Below are 17,215 nucleotides of genomic sequence, written 5' to 3' on the forward strand. Positions count from 1 at the left end.
AACAACCACGAAAAAAGAGAAGGAATCTGAAATCAAATGAATTAAAGAATAAATTATTGCAGTGGTACTATTTCTTTATTAGATAAGAATTTATAGAGGGGAGGTCTGTATCACAATATGCTTAAAAGTCTGAATCAGTAGTAATATAGATAACACATGTGCCAGAAGTGGCACATGAATGAGTTTTTAATTAGCATTTTTATATTTTTCTCGCAGCTGTCTATGAGAGCTCTTGCTTGCTGTCCTGCTGTGAGAAACAGTAACTGGTAGGTTTTATATCCTACTACCTTCTTGGCATTCCAGAAGGAAAGGGATAGGCCTTAGTGGATCAGTTTTCAAAAATTACTGCTCCTGATAAAGCTCTTTATAACCACAGGGTCAGATGATATATTTATCAAAGAATTCTGAAAGAATCCATCTACAAAACCGTCCACATGTTTAAGAAATGGTCTCTGGAGTGGGGACTAGATTGTGATTGTGTATTTTTCTTTTATTTAATTTATTTTATTTTATTATTTTGTGTGTGTGTCAAATTGGATCTGACTGGTACAGGAGGAAATTGTCCCTCCTTCTCCAGCAGAGCATCTGGTGGATTCCAACTGCATACCTCTGGGATTGCAGTGCAGCTTCTTGCCACTAGGCCACCAGAGCTCTCTGATTGTCTATTTTTCAAACGAGTTCATTCCAATCTGACATATTGGAATCTGTATTATATGCCGATTGATACCTATAACATACCTTTCTTACTGATTTAATATGTTTAATCTCTTTCTGTAAAGATTTATATACAGCTTTTAAAAATCTATGGGGCAGTTTTCCTCTGCCCTCTGGAATCACTATAAGATCATAATTGACTCATTGTCAACTGAACCTCATTGAGACATTAAGAAAAAGATAAGACCATTTGTAAGAATTTATTAATGACAAGAAATAAGAAGGCTCTTTCATAAAAATCCTTCCATCATCACTTTGAAAGCTGTTATCAGGAGAGCATCAGTTTTGGGGTTGTTTTTTTTTAAAACATTTTTCTAGAAGTCGGGAACTGTTGCAGGACAAGTGATAATTATAAGAACCTAGTGTGAAAGTTTGGTTCCTGTACTGATGGCAAATGAAAATGGGTGGTAAAATAATAAGAGAAATAGTATGAAAGTCATCTTTTAAAACCAGAATAGTTTTAAACTAAATATTATAAGATTTTCTGGTAAATATTATAAAACATACGCTTTCTAGCCCATTCAAGAAAGGCTGAAACTCAAATTCTTATCCCTCCATTTCTATCATTTAAGAATTAAGGAAACAGAAATGAAACCAACATGTCTCATTCTGCTCCAAAAGGCATAGCTAGGTCAGGTGAATATAGATGATTAAAAGGAGGAAAGTGAATGAGTTCAGTATAAGATAGCTCTTTTTAATGTAGCTCTATTTATATGACAATAAAATGATTTAAGAGAGAGGAGGTAGTCATCCTTCAGTGATGCCAATGAGTGAGTCCTTTTTTGAGTGGGAATAAATGACTTTCCAGGGGTAAGCTTTTCATTAATAGTTTGTGTGGATCAAAAATGATGCAAGCTGTGCAAAGTACTTAGAACTGTTTCTCTTCTCATTGCACAGAATTTATTTTAAAATAAAGAATAATGAAAACATGAGGAATCAACATTATGATTTCTAGTTTTACCACCCACACTTGAAGTTCACGCCAAATGAAAGCACTTTGATTATAGTGACACCTATACTTTCAGTTACATGCTCGTGACTTAATTGGATTTCATTCTGTATCTTGTTTCTACGATATGATTGCTTAAATTTAAATTATGTCTGTAGCATACTATGGTTAATAAAATATTTCACAAAGATACTGGTAAATGATGTAATTATTAATAACCACTAATATTTTAAAAAAATTTTATCTCTTGCAAAATTTGCTACTAATGGCAACAAGAAAGAAATTCTGGTGAATGTCAATATCTTCATACTTTTCCAGGTCTTCGTAAGCATGATGTGTGCTTTTTAGTTACCGTGCGTCCTACAAAACCTTACGGCACTAAGTTTGACCGGAGCAGACATTTTATCGAGCAGATTGGCCTGGTTTATGTCAGAGGCTGTGAAATTCAGGGCATGCTGGATGATAAAGGACGTGTCATTGAAGATGGTATGGTGATTTATATTTCTGAAAGCATATTTGTACAGAAAGATAATTTTTTTCTTTTTCTGTTTTTTTTACATCTTTAGATAATTTTTAACAGTTAATTCATATAGTAAATAGATGCAAAAGATTATGTACTCTGTGTGTTTATATATATAGATATATATAGTGCTTAACCATCTTACTTTCAAAATAGGTAACATGATCCCAGAGCTGCTTTGTGAAATATTAAAAAGGATATATGGTCTTTTAAAGTCATGCTTATTCAAAACTTGTATATAACACTTCCTATTACTGCTTTTAAAACAATCATTCAAATGCATCTTAATTTTTTTTTCAGGCTTTTATGTGCTTACAGATGTATTTGCCTAGTCTGTCTTTCTTAAATTTTAGATTTAATTTATAGTAGCATAAGCTCTCAGCCGGTAGCCATTTACTTTCCTATACTTGGAAATGTATGATTTATTTCAGCAATTGAGGAACTGGGATAGGAGTAGGAGTGGTAAGTTATTGGCATTTGGTTAGTGAGGGCTAAGCATGCTAATATCCTGTTACAAAGGACCATATGGAAGGAATTATCCTGCCGAAGATTGCCCCATTTAGAAACACCTCCTTAGCAAGCTTAGCCAGTTCTTTGATTTCTTACTCTTATCACTAATTATCCTTTTAAAATTCTTTCATGTGTTGCCCTGACTTTGTTTGCAATACTTCTTACAAATTTATAACTACAACCCTGGTGGTCTAGTAAGTAGTAAGAAGTTGCACTGCCAACCCAGAGACAGTTCAGATCCACCAACTACACTGTGGGAGATAGATGGGCTGTCAGTCTCATCCCTTATTATCTACAGCTTCTGAAAACCCACTGAAAGGTCAGCTGTGAGTTGGTTCCAAATTGATGGCTATGCAACAGTAAGAGCAACAGCATGTTCTGTGACTTATCTTTTTCACTTGCTAAGCTGTACTCGAAACTGATCAGCTTCTAACTATTTAAAAATTAAACCATTGTTAAACTACTCATAATTAGACTACTTGTGACTAGAATAAAATAAGAGAAAGAAATGTCAGGTAACCTGAATACACATATGGCTGCATAAAGGAATCCAGATTGAAAGCCCAAGAAAAAAAAAGGAGAGAATGCGTAGAGACAAGTTCCATATACTTATTTAACTAGAAAGTATTTACTGAGTATTTACAGTATGTAAAGTTATGAGTGAATGAGTGAAATAAAGATAAGATCTTTGATTTTTAAGAATTTTTGTTAAGGATGGATCAGAATTACAGTTCAGAGCAGTCAATGAAGAAATTAGGAAGGGAATACTACTACAGATTTAAAATGGCCTAGGCAAGAAGACACTCTAGTAAATGGGGAGTAACTAGTTTATTCATAAAAGATTTCCTGATTCATTTGACATGTTTTTACAAAACCTCTAGGACCAGAACCCAGACCCAATCTTAGAGGAGAATCAAGGACATTTAGAGTATTTTTGGATCCAAACCAGTATCAGCAGGATCTGACCAATACTATACAAAATGGAGCAGAAGATGTTTATGAAACTTTCAATATAATAATGAGGAGGAAACCAAAGGAAAATAACTTTAAGGTAATTTTTGGCTTGTATAACTGAAAATGCTATGTTGTCATTTGAATAACTTTTGAACACAAATACAATGATATGGGTATGAAAAACATGAGAAAGCAAAGTCATTTTTATTTGATTTTATACATTCCTCATAAATCTTTAATATGTATATGCTAAATGTTGTTGTTGTTAAGTGCTGTCAAGTCGTTTGTGGCTCACAGCAACCCTATGTACCACAGCCCTAAACCTTCCTCTATCCTGTGCCAATCTTAATGTTTCCGACACACTTATCCCCATTACCCCAGTGACTGAATCAGTCCATCTCATCAGGAGTCTTTCTCTCCTGTGCTGTTCCTCCATCTCCCAAGCATTGAAGTCCTTCTTTAAGAACTGATCCTGCTTTGCAACATGTACAAAGTATATCACACAGAACTTCAGAATCATTGCCTCCAAGGAGCAGCCTGGCTTCACCCTCTCCACGACAAACTTGTTTGTTCTCCTAGCATTCCATGGTATATTCATTAGTCTTCTCCAGCACCACAGCTCAAAGGCATCAACTCTCCTTTTATCATCCCTAGTCATTGTTCAGCTCTCTGATGTGTATAGCAAGCAATTACAAAGACCATGGCCTGTATCAGGCGCACCTTAGTCTCCAGACTGACCTCATTGCTCTTCACTACTTTGGAGAGGTCTCTGACAGCCGATTCAGTATAATTCGTCTTTCAATTTCCTGGCTGCTGGTACCAAGAGTGTTGCTTGTAGAGCCGAGTAAACTGAAGTGGTTGACAATTTCAGTCTCTTCACCATCCATCATCACCAAGTCAATCCATCTCATCAAGGATCTTCCTCTCTTGTGCTGTCCTTACACCCTCCTAAGGATGATGCTGCTCTCCAAGGACTTTTCTCTCTTTACAACATGCCCAATGTCAGATGAAGCCTCAGAATCCTTGCCTCCAAGAAACTGCCTGGTTTCACCTTCTTCAGGACAAAACTATTTGTTCTCCTGACAGTCCATGGTTGGTGTTTTGGTGGGGTTTTTTTTTTCAGTCATAAAAATTCATTAGTCAATCTATTTTTATCTTTGAAAAGTTTAAAGACTCAAAAGATAGATTATTTGAGGTATTTTCCAAAGATCAGCCTCTTTCCTTGTTTTTTATATGTTGCTCAGTTTATTTTTCTACTTAAAAAGTGATGAAAATTACTTCCTTACTAGATATTCTGTTATAGGTCTTTTTTACTCTTTTATAGTAAAAGTAGGTTTAGTTCCAAATTACTTTAGGAATAAAGCTAATGGAACCTCAGGGTTCTGAAAATCTGCATGACATGATGTATTTTATACTTTTCTCATTAGTAGGAAAAAGGATTTAGGAGGTAGAGTTTTTAAATTTTGTAACAACTGGGGGAAAAGGAATGATAGGAATATTTTTTAAATATTTTCTTTGAAACTATAAAACTGAATACATTGAGCACTTTCAGTACTTTGTATCTTGATTTTGCCTAAGAGTGCCTTTCTTTTCTCCCCCTTGCACCAAATCACAGTGTTTATTAGGTGTTCTTACTACTTTGTGGCCTTTTTTTACCCATTGCTATGATTAAAAAAGAAAACTTTATGAATGGAGAAACTCAGTTGTAAACTAGTACAAATTGTGTTCTGTAATTAATTAGTTAAATAATATACCGAATTATTTTGCCGATATCACCAAAGGCGAAATTGTTATTTTGTGATGGTGTCATTGTCTTTAATATTTAATATTACTTCCAGTAGTTGGAATTCTGGAGCCAAGAGCTATTTTATGCCTACCTTCTATTTCTTTCCTGAACAGTAACTAAATGAACATGGAGGAAAAGTTAATGTTGTTAATTTCTAAATTTGAACTTACGCACACACTCTTGGTGAAAGTTGCAATTATTCTTTTGGTATTAGCAAATGGACTTGAAGTACTGCTTTCATAGTTTTAAGAATGTGTTGTTTTTGTCGTTGTTATGTGCCATTGAGTCACCTATGACTCGTAGCGACCCTCTGTACAAAAAGCCCTAAACCCTGGTCTATTCTGTGCTAATTATTGTCTCTGACACACCTACCCCCACTACCCCAGTCAATCCATCTCATCGAGGGTCTTCCTCTCTTGCGCTGTCCCTCCACCCTCCCAAGCATGACGTCCCTCTCCAAGGACTGGTCCCTTCTTGCTGTGTGTCTAAAGTATGTCAGACAAAATTTCAGAATCCTTGCCTCCAAGGAGCAGCCTCGTTTCATCCTCTCCCAGACAAACCTGTTCATTCTCTTAGCAGTCCCTTTGCTTAAAAACAGGGTAGGGGAGCATAATACATACTAAAATAACTGAGTTTGTAGTAAAGTCATTGCATAGTTTCCGTTTTTTATGCAGCTGCTGAGCTCCAACTACTTTATGCCATTGTTGGGGTTTACCTCCTAGGTATAAAGAGTTTGTAATGTTTACTTCTTTAAAAAAAAAAAGTCTGCATTATGACTAAGGTGTTTATGGGGAGAATAAGGAACTGTTTCTACACTCAGATTCTAATTTAACGGAGGAACACATTTACACAATAGCTATACACATTACATAATGTTGTTGTTGTTGTTGTTGTTATGTGCCGTCGAGTTGGTTCCAACTCATAGCGACCCTATGCACAACAGCCCTAAACCCTGCTCTATCTTGCGCCAACCGCACTGCCTCTGACACACCCATCGTGTCATTACATAATACATTTAGAAAAAGGCTACAAGATTCATGTATATTGGAATTCTCAGGAGCTCTGGAATCACATTAATTAAGCAGTTGCCTAATAACCACAGGTGAGCAGTTCAAACCAACTAACCACCCATAATAGAAAGATAGACAATATGCTTTGATACAATATTTACAGTCTTTGAAATCCTTTAAGTCTACAGGGTTTTATTAGAGGGTTCTGTCCTGTAAGAAGGACATATCAGGGTCACTTTGAAGTGAAATTGACTCACAGCAGTGGAATTGAGTTGTAGGATTCTGACTTTAGTAATATCAGTTCCAATAAATACACTGAGCTTTCTGCTATGAATAAAATGTCTGTGTAATAATACATGAACCTTGACATTTTTCTTTAAAGGCTCTCTTTAGTGACTTAGAGATAAGTAATTATTCAGTATACAGATGTTTGATCAGTTCTAAGCAACTACTTTTAGTTTCTGAATCTTAGTTACTTCTTTACAAATAATCTCTTTTTTATATTCTATTGAGTGCTTACTTTGTGTGAAGATTTGACTATGAAGGAAGTTAGAAGTACAAACAAGTAACTAATGAAATAACTAAAAACTAATGAAACTACTCCTTAGCTGATGCTCCAGTGAGTTTTCAGAGGCAGTAAATTACGTAGGAGGAGATTGCCCATCTTTCTCCTGGATTCAAACCATGTACTTGTATGTTGGCAGCACAGTTCGTTACCACTAAATTAGTAGGCACTAAAGTTCCCTACTAATGAAATAACTAAAAAATCTAATGAAATAACAAATGAAAGACAGAAAATGCCCTCCACCATGAGAAAGGTGCAGATTAGAGTATCTTGGAAATTCAGAGGAGGCACTCAAGATCTGACCCAAGAGAGGATAAGAACCAAACTTCATTTTTAGGAGAAAAAGAATCCTTTGGTATTTTTGGTATTTCACTGTATACCTGGACAGCATTCCTCATTTATCCTCCTCCCCCTTTTCCTAGTTGGTAAAGCTTATTCTAAATGGGATCCTTTGTTTCTTGCTTGACAGTTACAGTAGTTTCGTTTCTCTCTACCTTTAGAATCCTCTGTTTTTCTTACAGTGTCTTTCTGTTTCTCAAAACTTTCTGTGACTATTAATGATAAATCAGAGCTCTTTTACAAGTCCTTAACTTGAGCTAAATTAAATTGCTTTCATCATTCTTGAAGTCTTTCTTCCTGCCAAGATATTCCCTGCATTCCTCTCTCTCACCTACCACAAATGCTACATTGAATTTTATAATTTTTTTTTACATTTGCCATGTTTTATTGCTTTTTATTGTTGCTAAGGACATATTTAATTTTCCTACTAGAATTATAAGTTCACTAAAGGGTACTTACCTTCTTTGTCATTGAGTCTGTGAACCTTCACATTTTTCTGTCCATTGACAAACTCGTCTATGCAAACTGATGTTACACTTACACACATGTGTTCATGAAAATGATATTCTAGTGGGGACTTCAGGAAGCTCTGGTGGCCTAGTGGTAACAAGCTGCACTGCAATCCCAAAGGCACATGGTTGGAATTCTCCCACTGCTCTACGGGAGAAGGATGAGCAGTCTCCTCCCATGCAGTCAACTACTGCCTCTAGAAACCCTCTAGAAGGGTCAGTTCCGACTCATCAGTACTCAGCAACAACAACAACAGTGGGAATTTCAAAACAAAACTTCATTGACGTTGAGTCAGAACCAAGTCATAGCTGACCCTCCAGCGGGTTTTCAGGAAGCTGTGCAGATAGCTCATCTGGATAATGGCCACTGCTAAAGATTAACAACCAGAGATGTGTCTCCTTAGGATTAACATTGCAACTCTCTGTGAACTCTGCCACAGAGCTTCCCTAGTGAGGATTAGATAACGGGGAGATGATAACCAGGGTACATGAATTTCAAAACTATACTATGTACTTGAGAGTATGAATAATGTGTACTTTATAAGTTGGATCAAAGAACATTTATGATATAAAAATGGTTGATTTAACTATTTTATTCTTTGAAGTTAATCGCCTAGCCTCCTGGTTTTCATAATGGAATAGATCACTTTGATGAAATAATGATTGAACAGTCTAAAACTTGGATTCAAGAATGACTTTTGACAATGTTTGTGTTAATTTTTGTAGAGACTTTAGTTCTTTCATTTGACATTTGTCATTTCCTTCATTTTTATAATTTGTTCACTTTATTTTTTATTTGTAAGTGCTAGTTTGTATATTTCTAAGTTGATATGTATTTCAGAAATGAGGCATATATTGATGAGCTTGTTTTGTTTTTATGTTCTTAGCATTGACAGATTGTAGAAAGGGGAGAGAGACTGTAGAAGTTTCTAGAGGAAGCATTAACATTGGGATTTGTTCTATGATGTTTTCTTATAGTTAAACAGGCCTTAATTGGAATATCCTCCTACTCAAAGGAATGAAAGGGTCAGCTCATCTAAAATACTCGGTGTAAATGAACTTATAATGGATAGACTGTTCCGGCTAAGTTTGGTCTTTTGTTTAACTCATTGTATGGTGTCAGCTGCAAATATAGCTGTTAATTCAGTCTAGCCAAGCACCTGTCAGCAGAAAATAGCTTCTTGCCCTGAAACCGTTAGGAATGCTGGATTAGTGCAGGCAGCTCTGCATTCCAGTGAAGTGCAAATGCTTGAGATGTCTCATTGACACAGTCCTTTTCTGTCCTTCTATTGACAGGCTGTACTGGAAACTATTCGGAACCTGATGAATACTGATTGTGTGGTACCTGACTGGCTGCATGACATCATTTTAGGTTACGGTGATCCAAGCAGTGCACATTATTCAAAAATGCCCAATCAGATTGCCACCCTTGATTTCAATGATACATTTCTCTCCATTGAACATTTAAAAGCCAGCTTTCCTGGTCACAATGTTAAAGTAACTGTGGATGACCCAGAACTGCAGATACCCCCTTTCAGGTAAAGTCAGAGCTGGATGTACTCTTTCTAAGCATTTTGAAGAGTCCCATGTCAGTAAAACCATTAGCTAAAGAAATTTTGGGTATTGTATCTAGATTTTGTTTTGATAATCCTTGTCCTTACCATAGAGTTGAAATACATTTCTTTCTTTTACTTTACTTTTTTTAGTTTTTGATTCAGAATCTATTTTAGGACCACAGTAAAACATTGGGTCAGTAAATACTTATTTCCTGAAAAGTCCTCTGTAAATAACAGCACTTAACTGAAGAAATATGTCATTGCATGTTCACATGACTGAGAGATAATGAAATTTTTTGTTTTGTTTTTAAGAGAAAAATATGGGGGTTTTTTTTGTTTGTTTTTTTTCCCTCCCCAAACTTTGCTTGCTTTCACAGGTTAAATGATTATAGTCTAGTTGTATTTAATGTTAAGTGAGCTTTGATTTTAAAATTTGAGTAGAAACCGGAAACTGTTTTCCCTCAATTTCTTCCTATCAGTTAGTAGCAAACTACTCGGAATATCTACCAAGAACTAGCTTAGTTCTTAGCTGGAAGTTTACACACAACACAGTTTTCAAGTGACTGTTAAGTATAATAATTCTACATATTAAAAAATTATGTCCTTTATAATGTCCAAACCTAATCTTCAATGTTCCCCTTATTTTATTGATGATTGAATCTTTCTGCAAGCCAGCCTATCTTGAAATTTCCATACTGTTTTCTAATTGTTTTATTCCTTTAACTCCTGTGTCTTAGAAAGTTGGCCTTGTGGAAGACTTTATCACATGATATTTTGGATCATACCTCTGAGCTCTTAAAATGACAGTGCCTTCCTTGCTTCCTACATTCTTTTCAAAACCCATCATATGCCATACTGCTAGAAACATTTTACTGCCTAACAAAAATACGGTTGTTCCTATTACTTAACAAAATATGGACTGACCTTTTGAGATTTAGAATTTTTTTTTATTGCTTATCCTTTTAGAAAAACTAGACACAAATTATTACTAAAATTTGCACATAGGTTATTAATAGTATATTTTTAAGTATTGACTTCTGGTAACTGGAATCACTTAGTAAGGTGTTCATGACTCTGACTACTTTGTGTGCTTGATATTCTGTGTATATAATGCAAGGCTCTAGCAAATCCTTTTATCCTTACTTCTTTCTACTGTTTCTTAAAAAGAAGTTCTATTAAAGCAATGGTTAACAGCTGCTAACTAAATGATCGACAGTACTATTCTCCTTACCACCCCATGAGAGAGAGATACAGCAAGCAGCCTACTTTGGTAAAGATTTTCAGTCTTAAAAACAGGATGTGGCAGTTCTCTGTTCTGTAAGAATGCTGTGAACTGAAGTTAACTCAGCAGCATTATGTTTGGTTTTGGAGTTTTGTTTCCTATAAACTAAACAACATACACTTGAGCCTCTTTACTTTCTTCCTAGAGTGTCATCCGTTCGTATCTTTGTATGTCTAAATTCTTCTAGGCTTATTTTACAGGTTACCTTTCTCCTGAAGCCTTCTGTGAATCAGTGAAGGACATTGGACAAAGTACTTTGCAGTACATGTGACATAAAACATTTAAATGTTCCTTTTTTAGTCTTGTTTAATCAGATGACTTTTTATTATGGGAACACTTTTTTATTATCTGAACACTTTTAGCATTCAATTTGTATCTCATCTCAGTGCTTGTAAATCTGCTTTTTTCAAAGTTTATGCTGTTAATGAAGTCTTTCAGGACACGGGGCATCTTACTCATCTGATTATCTTCTTTCATATACAGTGTCATATACAAAACATATGCTCAGTAATTGGTTGTTAATAAACTAAATGAGCAATGCATTTGGTTTTGTAGGATAACTTTCCCAGTAAGAAGTGGAAAAGGGAAAAAAAGGAAATTTGCAGATGGCGAAGATGAAGACACTGAAGAGACTAAAACCTTAATTGTTGAACCTCATGTGATTCCTAACAGGGGACCTTATCCTTATAACCAACCCAAACGGTAATTTACTACCTGACTTTATCAGTAAAATTGTGTTGTTTAAAAATCAATTAATAATACTTTAGTTTTCTGATTCTTTGAAAATTCCAGGAAGTTTGTTTCTGTATCCTGTTTCCATTTGCCCTGTTAGTTAACTATATATCTTTGATATTTTTAGCCTTTCTTTTGTAATGATATTTCAAAAAGAAGTGTTTTCAGGTACTATAAGAAAGACATATTTGAGAATGTCTTTTAATTTGAGCACTTCAAGACCCTGTGTAGAGTACAGCCAGCAGCACTTTGCATGTGTGCCACAGCTAATAAAATGCCATTGTTCTTGATACTAGAGTGGGAACCAGATCTTTTGCACTCCATATAATGTCTGAGGTGGGGCAAATGTCATGAAGAATTACTGCGGTCTTTCTCTACACAAAATTTATTCATTCTAGTTGATTCATGGAGGGGAAAGGGAGATGGAAGTTATATAGAAGCTCTTGGGAGAACCAGAGTAAATACAGGGCTGATGATTAGATTGCTGATCATTGTTAATTGAATATTTACTAAATGTTCTATGTATTTTTTATTTTTTTAACTAAAATTTTACGTACTCTTGTTTGCAGTAATACAATTCAGTTTACTCATACACAAATAGAGGCTATCCGTGCTGGTATGCAGCCTGGGCTGACTATGGTGAGAAAAATCACTGTTTTATATGCTATTAAACTTATTCATACTAGAAGTAAGCACCAACTTTTTAAGAAGGTTTTTTGTCTTTCAGATAAAAAAAAGTGAAGTAGAAGTGTTTATAAGAAATTACGATGTTTTGTATATGTAGAAATCTTGCTACTTATTTCAGTGTTCATAAATTTTATTGGAACACACAGCTATCTATGCTCATTTGATTTTGGTTTGGCATTTTTGATTGTAATTTGAGTGAAAATACACAGCAAATTGGTTTTCTATTCGGCATTTCATGTACATTGTGTTTGGCAATGTTGATGATAATGCTCAGATTTTAACAACACTCCTCCCACCCACTTCCTCCCTGTATTTTCTGTTTCTGTTTGTCCTTCTTTCCAATCCATGTCCTCTGTGTTTTATCCCTGAGCACATGCTGTCTTTTTTGCTCTTGTATGGCTGATTGCTCTTAGGAGTTTATCATACTTGTTTTTATACTGTTGATACTTGTTTTTATACTGTTGTTTTTATGACTACTTTAAAAAAAAAATGAATTGCTTGGCGTGGCCCACAAAGCCTAAAGAATTTGCTGTTTAACCTTCACAGAAAATCTGTTAACCACTAGTTTAGAAGAATTTGATGTCTAAGGATTTGCAGGTTACCCATTTCAAGTTTCTGATTGCCAGTATAAGTACACCATGGTCAGAAAACATACCTTGTGTGTAATTTAAGTTTTGTATTAACTATGATTTTTTAATGTTATTTTATTAGATTTAATGAACATTTACAGAGATTTTGGATTTCCATTCATTCATTGTTGCACTTTTCTCCCTGCCCAGCCCTCCCCCCCCACCCAGTTCGCTCCTCTCTTTGAAAAGCAAAAGATTCAAATCACGTCGGGGTCACCAAAAAAAAAAAGAAAAGCAAAAGAAAGATTCCTTCTTTGGTATACAGCCCCCCCGCCCCAAGTACACTCCACTACACAACCTTCATTCTGGACTCTTGTGATAACTATAATACCCTATCATATATCACTTTAAAATTATTCTCTCCATCATCTGTTTCAATGCAGTATACATAATTTATCCATTTTTTCTCAGTCTTACCCTAACCCTGATGTCAGTTCCGTTCTACAACAGTGGCACCATGCAGTGTTTGTCCTTTTGTGACTGAGATATTTCACTCAGCATAATGTCCTCCATAATCACCCATTTTGAATAATATTGCATGAGTTCCTTGTTTTTCAATGCAGCGTAGTATTCCATTGTGTGAATATATACCACAGCTTCTCTGTCCATTCATTTGTTGATGGGCACTTGGGTTGTTTCCACTACGATTTGTTTTATGTCCTAGGATAAGATCACTCTTGATGAAAGTTTTGTGTGCACTTGGATTCTGCTGCTGTTTGGTGCTCTTAAAATGTCATTTAGAACCATTTAGTGGATAGTTTTGATCAATACTTTGTGCTTGTTGATTTTCTGTGATTTTTGTTAAGTACTGCGAGAGGAATATTTATATCTTGAATTATAATTGTTTTATTTCTTTTTCCTCTCTGTTCTATTAGATTTTACTTCATGTATTTTTAAGTTTTGTGGTTAGGTGCATTCACATTCAGAATTTCCGTGTCTTTCTAATGAATTGACCCCTTTTATCAAAATGTATTGACTTTAACTTTGCCTGGTACTTTGCCTGCTGTTAACATAAATAGCCAGCCAAGCTTGCTTTGAGTGTTTGCATGATCTTTACATTTCTGTCCTTTTACTTTTGACTAACTTATGTTTGACGTGAGTTTTTTTCAGACATATATTTGGATCAGATTATTTTATCCATTATGAAAAGCTTTGAAGTATTATATTGAGACCATTTGCAGTTAATGATATTTTTATATCTTTAGATTTAGATCTCGAGTGTTGTTATAATTATCATATTATTCCTTTTTTCCCCCATGTCTCTTTCCTTGCTACTTTTATTTATTTGAACTGTTTAACGTTCTACTTTGTCTATTGTGGATTGATTTTTTTTTTTTTAAATTTTGGGGTTTTTTTAATAGATATACACACATACACATATTTTATGAATGATTGGTCTGGGGAATTAAAAATGCATAATTACCTTTTCACTGTCTACTTAGAATCAATATTTTATCATTTCCAGTTAAATAGAATATCCTTATTTCCATCCTCTTTTAGGCTGTAATTGTTTCTGTGCCTTAATCTGTATACTCAAAAAACACACAGAGAAAGAGAGAGAGAGATGGTGCTCTGGTGGCATAATGGTAAGGAGTGCCCATCCAAAGGCACAAGGTTCTAATCCACCCACTGGCTTCTCAGTGGAAGAAAGATAGGCAGTCTCTTCCTAGGTGATTAACTGCTTCCAGAAGCCCGCTGGAGGATTAGCTATGAGTTGGTTCTGAATTCGTGGTGCACAGAACCACCACCAACATATATATTCACATTTATGTATGTTGAAAACACCGTTTTAGAATTTTTGCTTTAAAGAATGAATGAATTTTTGCTTTAAAGAAAAAGAATGATCTTACTCGGTTTTTTTAACTTTAATATTTGGCATTTCTCTTGCTCTTTCTCCATTCCTGATAGCCAACTTTTCCTGATAGCTTCCCCCCTGCCCCCATTTGAAGAACTAACTTAATCACTTTGCTTAAAATTGTTCTGCCTTAAAACTGTTCTGGCAATGATGAATTATCTTAGTTTTACTTCATCTAAAAATAAGTGTCTGTAATTCATAATCATCCCTAAAAGATACTTCACTGGATGTATATTTCTGGTTCAACAGTTCTTTTCTTTTATTACTTCTAAAATGTCTACTTTCTTCTGGTTTCCATTTGTTTTTGTTGAAAAATCTGTTTCTTTGAAAAATTCTTTTGCTTTATGTTTGTTACTTGTCTTTTTCCCCTAATTGCTCTCAAGATTTTTCTCAAGTTTTTTAGCCATTTAATTATTGTGTATCTGAATTTGGATTTCTCTGGAGTTACTCTTTCTGAAGTTCTCCAATCTTCTTGACTTTGTTCATTAATTTTTTTCCAGATTTGAGAAGTTTGTAGCCACTCTCATTAGGTTTTGTTTTTTTTTTTTACTACATAATCATTTACCTCTCCTTTTGATACTTCAATAGCATAAATGTTAATTAACACTTTATATATTGTCCTGTAGATTCATAATATTGTTTTGTTTTCTCCCAATTTTTTCCTCTCTTCTATTCAAGTTGAGTAATTGCTGTTGATTTATCTTCAAGTTTATAAATTTGGCCATTCTGTTATTGAGCCCATCCAATTACTTTCTTAATTTTGTTATTTTATCTTTCATTTTTAAAGCTTCCATTTCCTAAAAATTTTGATAACTTAGTAGTTTGAATGTTTTTATCTCCTTTTTAGGTGGTGGGCCCACCTGGTACAGGAAAAACTGATGTAGCAGTTCAAATCATATCTAACATCTACCACAATTTTCCAGAGCAGAGGACATTAATTGTTACACATTCCAATCAGGTAAATGACTGCATCTGTGTGTGGAAAGAGGGAGGAGAGGAATTAGAAGGGAAATGGAGTGGTAGATGAAAATGCAGTGAAGAATAATTCTTGATTTGTTATAACTTCCTTAGAATAGAAAAGAAAGACTGGTTGATAAAGTATTTGCTGTTGAGAGTGCATGGATTTTCATTGGTCATGAGCAGATTATATTAAAGGGTTTATAGAATTAGCCTCTTATTTCTTCTGAAGGGGGTGAAATATGGAAAGATTATTTGAATAAATCCTCAAATAGTTGAATTAAATATTACTAAGAATTAATTTTCTTTCTTTGGTATAGAATTCCTAAAAGATGAATTAATGCTTGATTAAATTTAAAACTCTAAGTATTAAAGAACACATATGAGTATCTATAGTACACAGAGGAAAAACTTAAGTTTTAAGTCTAATAAAGTATTTATAAGCCAAACTAAGGCAGGCAGTGGCTTAAATCCCCAAAGGGCAGGGGAGGAGAAGGCGGCCAGGTTGTTCCTGGATGACTCCACTCTGTGTCTCAGTGGCTTCTTGTTACCTGTGCATGGCAGCCTGCACGTGCAAGTAATCGCAAGTTTTTGGGGTTGCAAGTTTTTGGGATTGTGTGCTTTTGGGGGCTTTTGTTTGATGTGCAGTACTACTCTTCCCCCTCAAGAGTGAAGTCCTTGAGGGTTGGCCTAGGGTTTAAGGCAGGCGGTGTCTTAAATCTCTGAAAGCTTCAAATTGTTGGTTTGGTTTTTTTTTTTTTTTTTGGTCAAACATGCTTCTAGGTGGTATAGCACTGGTTTGTGCATTGCTGTACAGAAGTAACTCTTGTTTGCTGTGATGCTGAACACTGTGACACAAATGTGCCAAATGTGATAATGGTTACCCATCTTGGACAGTGGTTGGTGGAGCTTCCCAATTAAAACAAGCTTGGAAGCAGGAGTGAAATCTACTTCTGAAATGGCTTGCCTCTGGAAACTCTATAAAATAGTGCTTAGGTCTTTCATTCATAGGGTTTCTAAGAGTCGTCTATGATGCAGTGGCACCTGACAACAATTGCTAATAAAACAAATACATCTTTCTGTGTTGTAGAGTAGTCCTTTTGCAGCTGATAATAATTGTAGAAAATTAAAGAAGGAAAAACAAGTAAAATTTAACAACAATGGCATAAAACATAGTTGGCAGCTCATATAACATGCAGCATTATAACATTTGCATGGAGGTGTTAAAGCCCTGAAAGTTCTTATCTTCTGAGAATAAGTATTAAACAGTGTTCATTTAAACTATCAATTCTGTGTGTAGAAGAATTAGTCTATAAACATGTGCTTAGCTTTTAGAATACTAAATATCAGCTTTACTCTCTTTTATTGTTTTTGTGTACCATCAAGTTTATGCAGATGGCATAACAGGACTTGAAGCACTTGTTGTGTAAGATCAAAGAATACAGCCTTCAATATTGATTGCATCTCTACATCAAGAAAACAAAAATTCTTACCACTGGAATGATCGGCAACATCATGATAGACAGAGAAAATATTGAATCTGTCAACAATTTCATTTTACTTGAATCCACAATCAACCCCCTTGGTAACAGCAGTAAGAAATCAGGAGACATACTGCTCTGGGAAAGTCTGCAGTTAGAGACCTCTCCAGATTATTGAGG

At 35.0% G+C, this 17,215-nt stretch overlaps 1 protein-coding gene across 1 annotated transcript in view; it reads left to right on the forward strand.

Annotated features, from left to right (window-relative positions):
* The window catches only part of AQR (aquarius intron-binding spliceosomal factor), a 124,342-nt gene that overhangs the window by 63,557 nt on the left and 43,570 nt on the right, over positions 1 to 17,215 (forward strand). The window contains exons 18-23 of the mRNA XM_006883231.1: positions 1,982 to 2,149; positions 3,575 to 3,744; positions 9,153 to 9,394; positions 11,250 to 11,396; positions 11,996 to 12,065; positions 15,445 to 15,555. Of these exons, the coding sequence (XP_006883293.1) occupies positions 1,982 to 2,149; positions 3,575 to 3,744; positions 9,153 to 9,394; positions 11,250 to 11,396; positions 11,996 to 12,065; positions 15,445 to 15,555 (908 nt within the window). The remainder of the gene's footprint in view (positions 1 to 1,981; positions 2,150 to 3,574; positions 3,745 to 9,152; positions 9,395 to 11,249; positions 11,397 to 11,995; positions 12,066 to 15,444; positions 15,556 to 17,215) is intronic.

The sequence above is a fragment of the Elephantulus edwardii genome, unplaced genomic scaffold, assembly GCF_000299155.1.
Source record: "Elephantulus edwardii isolate Elephantulus edwardi_28Jun2011 unplaced genomic scaffold, EleEdw1.0 scaffold00026, whole genome shotgun sequence".
NCBI lineage: Eukaryota > Metazoa > Chordata > Mammalia > Macroscelidea > Macroscelididae > Elephantulus > Elephantulus edwardii.